The 6,926-nt window shown below is 24.6% G+C and overlaps 1 protein-coding gene across 3 annotated transcripts in view; it reads left to right on the top strand.

Annotated features, from left to right (window-relative positions):
• LOC111630826 (O-phosphoseryl-tRNA(Sec) selenium transferase-like) overlaps window positions 1-6,926 on the top strand; it is a 46,563-nt gene that overhangs the window by 24,914 nt on the left and 14,723 nt on the right. For all 3 annotated transcript variants that reach the window (XM_023374987.1, XM_023374988.1, XM_023374986.1), the window contains exons 7-8: window positions 5,175-5,273; window positions 6,392-6,547. In XM_023374987.1, coding sequence (XP_023230755.1) covers window positions 5,175-5,273; window positions 6,392-6,547 — 255 coding nt within the window. The remainder of the gene's footprint in view (window positions 1-5,174; window positions 5,274-6,391; window positions 6,548-6,926) is intronic.

Here is a 6,926-nt window from a genome sequence, read left to right as displayed (position 1 = left end):
GTTTTTTTTCAGTTTTAAGTATTTTTTATGTTTAATTACATTTATATCAAAAATTGCTAGGAACTAAAGCGATTAAGGTAGATCTAGCTGTCCTTTACATCCATAAACGTTATATGTCAGCGGAACAAATGGAGTGAGCTTTGAGCGTTCCACGATTTTTGGAGACTGTCCGTACGCGGGCTTCCTAAACAAGCCTATATATATGTTTGTCCAAAAAATTTTTGGACGAAATACAAACCGCACAACTTCAAAATCGCATAAAAATAATCTGCATAAAAAGAGACCTTACAGTATATACCTTTGATTAGAAACAACATGAGTTTGAACTCATTCATTCTCTTAATATATCAGTATATTTCCACAGTATAGTAATATTTTCAAAGAATTATTGGCTTATTATGAAATTGTATTCATTCTATGCAGAATTTTATTTTGATGAATAATTTCTCTTCCTAAATTATTATTTTGAATTTCATATTAATGTGTACAATATAAATGATTTATAATATTTGGCATTTTAGATTGATTTATTTTTATAACAATATTTGAAAATAATAATATTCAACATGATACAAGCATTTGTATAACTTATTTGAACTTTATTTTTAACATCACAGATGTTTTCTGTATCATATTTTTAAAATTGCAAAGGAATTATTATTATTCTAAAGTGATAACAGTTTATCCTGAATTTAATATAAATAGAATTTGTGTTCTTTTTATTATGAACCAAATTATCTACTTAAGAATGTATCAATGTATTATTATTATGCATAATGATGTACACAAATATTTGACTTTAATATTTATTTATTTAATATTTAAATAAATAAATATGTATATATACACATTATATAGTACATTATATGTATTATGTATGTTTGTAAAGAAAAATAAACAAATTATACAATTTATTTCATTATCATCCTGAGAATAAATTATAAATCAATACTGATAAAATTCACATCTTTTCAAAAGATTAAGCAATCAAAATAGAATTTATTCTCAACTTTTTTCTAAGTTCTTATTTCCATTATTTATTCTTTGTGTTATACAGTATATCATTGCTATGATGATGAAATATTATGTAACAATAAATCTGTATGAATTACAGAAATTGTTTTATTATTCATCCAAAGAATAAGAAGTAGATTATGATAATTATTAAAGTATATCTTTTCTTTTCTTATAGAATTTTACTTTAAAAGATACAATAAGAAATTTTTTGTGAATTATTCACTTACTCATCACTCAAAATACAGGTATCCCTTATACAATATTGTTTCACTCTAACAGTTTGAAAATTGGGGAAATCCTCCGTACAAAATTTCACAATCTTTAAGTGCAAACTCCTTTATTTGATATTTTTTTATTCAAGCAAGCATGCATGTTAACTTAAATTTTCCCACAGATTTTAGAATATTGAAATTTTCAATTTATTTTGTGCCTTTTATTGGGTTTAGTGAAAACCGATAGTGCAATTTTCTTCTTCATCGCCCTAGCTTTCCATCAACCAGGTGTCATTGTTGCTTTCAGATTTTAGCCTGTAAGACTGCCACAATGTTTTGTTTTTATATTAATACATTAATCTTTCTATTTAGTAAAGTTTATTTAAACATTTTTAGGTAAGTGTTATTAACCTTTTTCCAACCACAGGTAAGTAATTTGTAAAAATGATGAACAAAATACAGTGTTATCTCTGTATTCAAACTGTTCCCAACTCAAACAATTCATTATTTGAATACAAATTCAGAAAAAATTGCTCAGTCCTCAATTGAACAAATGCAACCCTCTAGAACAAATTTTCAATTAATAACATATTTTTATTTTGTGATACATAAAACAATTTTATGGTAAAAATTTAAAAAAATGAAGACATTGCTGATATCTCAGATCAAGATCAACAAAAAAGCTCAGATGACGATGATACTTTCTAAAAACAATGCCCTGGTTTAACTAAAATTCATATTAACACATAATACAGTACTTTTGTGATTGTTAGTTAATGATTGATTAGAAATAAATTATTGATTGCTTTAATAAATGTATTTCTCTTAGTAACAAAAAGCAATACAGCAATACCCTGAACTTACGCAATAGGTGGACCAAGCAATAACCGTGTAAGTCAAATTCACATAAGTTGGGGTATAATTTCGCAATTTGTGTAAAATCCAAGTTAGATGTATGTAAGTTAATAAATGTTCCTGTTAATATTATCTTGTCTTTTGATTCATTCACGGTTACAAGAAATCACCACATAGAGTCTCTCAAGTCTCCGTAGATTTAACAAACACAGAAATAAATAACACAAAATAAATTGCAGCTATGTATCGATTCCATGCGACACATCTGAATATGTAAGCTGAACAATAGTGTTGGGGGTGTGAGTAATCAAGAGTTGCGTGGCGCTCAAAAGACAAATCAACGAGATTTGAAAATCGTATAACTCCAGGTTCACGTAAGTTGGGGTAGCATAATTCGAGGTATTATTGTACTATACTTTTGTTAACTTTCGTAACCTAACCCCATGTATTGTATTAGTCCTTTGTTTCATGTAGCATGGATTTGCATAACATGGTACTCTTTTGCAATTAATTATTGTGTTATATGAGAGATACCTCTAATTGTTAATTTATTTGAATATTTAATGTTTTGCCAATTCTTCCTGAATAAAAAGTATAACAACAAACTTTACCCAAACTTAAAATTTCTGATAATTTACTAGAAGGGCTTTGTCCTCCCTGCTCATTCCTCAAGTTTCACTCATTTATTCAAAAATTTTGTGACGATTCATTGATTCCAGGTGTTATCTTTTTTTTTTTTTTTTTTGTGATGGACAAAAATGTTGTGATGATTTTAAGCTAAGTGTTTTATGTAAACAGAGTAGATATGAATTTCAATTGATTTTACAATAATGAGAAACTAGTTCTTGGTAGTCATATTTATACTGTAATTTTATAATGCTATTCATCATCACTAAAATTTCTTCAAATGCATTGGAAATTTAAACAACTTATTGTATGAATCAATCTAAATGGATAGATCATAGGATTCATACTAATCAATGATACTTTACAAAAATAATTTATTTACTCTGTTTTAAAAAGTTATGATGCACATATTTAAAAAGATTTTATGCTTGTTGATTTTGAGTTTTTAAGTAATGTTATTGCTTTTGTGTAAAGTTTGAAAGTGATAATTTCTATATATCATTCTTTCTAAATTTAAATGATAAAATTAGTGTAAAATGGAATAATTAATATTTTTAAATTTTACATTGTCAATTATTCCTAATCTGTTTCATGAAAAGTTAAAATTTTTCACATTAAATGTGTATAATTCAATACAGAAGGATTAAATATAAAATAACTCTAGTTATAACTTGATTTAAACACATTAATTTAACATATTAAGAAAAATATTGTATGATGAGAGCAAGTTTTAATCAATTTTGATATTCTTGTGATCTCGCTATGATTTTAGTTTTTCTTCTTTTACTTACGATATTTTTCTACAGCAATCTCTCTACATGTTGTTAAAAATTATTAATTATTATCTATGAATAATAAATGAAATGTTTGTTAAACTCTTTACTGTATTTAATCTTAATGATTCTAACACACTATTTTTAAAAAGTATAAAGATGGCATATAAAATATTTTCTTATTTTTCTTTATTAATTTCTTTGCCAAATATATACATTTTATTCCCTTCTAAAAGTTGCTGTTTTTGCTTTATTTTTAACACACTTTTATACTGATTCTATATCATACTAATATTCATATCATTATGAATACTAGTATGGTATATTATTCTGATTTATGCATGTTTAATTTTTTTTTTTCTCTAATATACTCCTGCTTAATACTATTTGGAATCTTTTCTTTTTGGTTTTTTATCATATTAAATATATTATTTCTACCAATATTTATTCTTGTTCTCTTTTGTACTGGCAGAAATAATATTTTCTTTCTCTTACATATTTATTTGCTATTTTTGATATATTTCAATATTATAACTTGTTCTTATTTTTTATCTTCCAGAAAAATTCTACAGAATATAAATTTTGAATTTTCATATTATAGATTTGTTGAAAAGTATATGTTGCTGCATTTTTTTCATTATGTATAATAGTGTTGATGTATATCATTATATATATGTTTTCAAACTACCTGCTGCATACCATTGTTTCCTTACACTTAAATCAATCAAGTTTCTACTCTTTATATCAAATGGTTTATTTAACTCTTCTTAAACATTTTATTGTCTTTTCTTCTTGGATTATCATACATAAACAATACAAATAAATTATTTTCCTTGTCATTCTTTTAGATTCACAATGTCAAACCAATGTTATCAATTCTGTTTATAAATTTTTCAATTCTGTCTTTCTTCTACATAATGAGATGATGTTAATAAAGAAGAATATATACATGATCATTGATACATTTAGAAATATGGTGGCCTAGGCCCATAATATTCTGGTCTCCCCAAATATAAACACTTTTGCACTAAATAATTTGATTTTATAATTTTAATTCTGCAATAGTTGTATTTTTATGCATTCTTTGAATTTGTTTTTCACAATTTTGATATCTTTATTTAGGTTACCGATACAATAAAACATAATTTTTGTTACAGGTTGAATCAAACTAAAATTATGCTAAAATTAGACTGCAAGTGGTGAAGTTCTTGATGCACATATCACAATAACAACTTACACAATACTGATCTTGCATATAGTATTTTGGGTGAATGGTGATTTCTGTACATTGCTGGCATTGAAATCCAGCCGTAGGTAGCAGAACAAAAGGAGAAAAGGGCACTTCTATTGAAAAGCCATCATTAATATTACCACTCTGTTTGTGCAAAATATGTTTGTATTTTATTACTGAAATGGTGTCTTTTGACCCTGTGTAGGCTTTTAATTTGCAATAATTCCTTTATGAATTATTTCTAATGATACATTANCGTACCACTAATTGGGAACCACTGGTCTAGACAATCTCTAAATCATCATTGCCATGTAAACATTGTCTTTGCAATCAGCTAAATCAGCTATAAGTGTTAAATATTTAAGTATGAAAAACTAATTATAAACACTAAATAAAAATAAAATATGAAATAAATTTATTTATAAATATTAAAAAGTATGATTTTATTTTTAAATTTAGTGGCATGATGAGTTCTATTCATAAAGAAGATATCAAAACCCTTTCACCGTATATTACTGCTTTCAGTCTCATGACATATGATTATTCTAGCATTGAAAGGTAATTAATTTTATATGTTTATTTTTATATTAATGACATTAAAAAGATATAAATTTCTTAGTACATATTTCTGTCTTTAAATACTTTTATTTTTGAAAAATGAATATGAAAAATGATAAAGTTTTCAGACTTATAATCAGTCTGTATGAAACAATAATAATATTAAATGCATATGTACAATGTTTATATAATGGTTTTTCTGTACAGGCTGCCAAATATATGCTGCTGTTTTATTAATTTTATAGCAAAACTTTGTTAAATAATGAATATCAAAGTTGTTACAAAAGTTTACTTAAAATATAAATATGATAAATTGCTATGTAAAAACATTTTAAAATATTAAAAAATATTGATAAAATTTATTAAAATTTTTTCATCAATATTTTTGTGCTGATATAAGGGAATATCAAATTATTTACTAACTTTTGTGAAATAACAAAAAATATTAATTACTTAGATCTCAATATAAAATACATTATATTAATATTTAATATATTATTCTCTATTGTATGTAGTAACTGAAACTAATAAGTTATAACAAAATAAGCAACTTATTTCCAACTGGCAAATCATTAGGCTTTTGATCAAACATTGAATTCAAACATGTTATAAATTTACAGGATGTGTTTAAAGAATAAAATTAAAATGCTGATAATTAAGTGTAGACATTAAAAAGTAATGTAAGAAAAAGAACCATTCAGAAGTATTAGATTATTCAGGGAAGCATTTAATCAGGGTTTGACAAGGTTTGCCATATGTTTAATTACATTAAATAATTTAAATTTTGGCAATAACAGTTTTTATTCTTAAAATTTTCTAATACTGTTTTAAATAAATATCTATAAATCTTTGATTTTACTGAATAGTTATATATTTATTTCACATATGTTAATTTTTTAAATTTATATAAGCAATCATTTTACCAGTCAGTTGATTTCATTATCAGTAATTAAGATGGAAATTGAAAAATATTATTATTGATTCTGTGGTGTGTGAATAGTATAATAAACAGCACTAATCATCTGCTATGATGTTATGAATCACATATAATTAAAAAATTTATATTATCAATATGTCATTTAGAAATTTAATTATTTCTTTAATATTTAAATTTTTAGACCAGGACCAAATAGTCCATTGCAATGGATTCAAGAATGTATGAATGTATTACTTTCTGATGCAGAACAAACATTCAAGAATAAAATACTTTTGGGTTTAAATTTTTATGGAAATGATTATAAAAATGGAGGAGGAGGTCCAATTATTGGAAATCAGTATGTAATTTTTTTAAAATTTATTACCACATAATATATGGTTTGTATTAATATATTAAATATTTTTTATTTTAAATTACTGTAAGGTCTCGTTTTATGCGGTGGATACGTTCTACAGAAAAGCGCATATAAAAAATTCGCATAAAAAAAGACTTTACTTGCCTTGAAAAAGTAGGGATACGTTCCGTAATTTTCTAAAATTGCATAAAACCAAAACAATGAGTTAAAATTAACTTAAAACCGCATAAAAAAGTTTGCAGAAATTAAAAGAAATAGGCTGCTTAATAAATTACTTCGAATGTCTGAAAGAAATTCATATAAAAGCTTAAAATAAACTTGTATTCAAACTTAATTCAGTTTATTTTATTGAAAAGTAATA

Source organism: Centruroides sculpturatus, unplaced genomic scaffold (genome assembly GCF_000671375.1).
Source record: "Centruroides sculpturatus isolate CEXI.00-Female unplaced genomic scaffold, Cexi_2.0 scaffold6, whole genome shotgun sequence".
In the NCBI taxonomy this organism is placed as follows: Eukaryota; Metazoa; Arthropoda; class Arachnida; order Scorpiones; family Buthidae; genus Centruroides; species Centruroides sculpturatus.
Note: the sequence above shows the minus strand (reverse complement) of the source record. Positions and strands in the feature narration are given on the sequence as shown.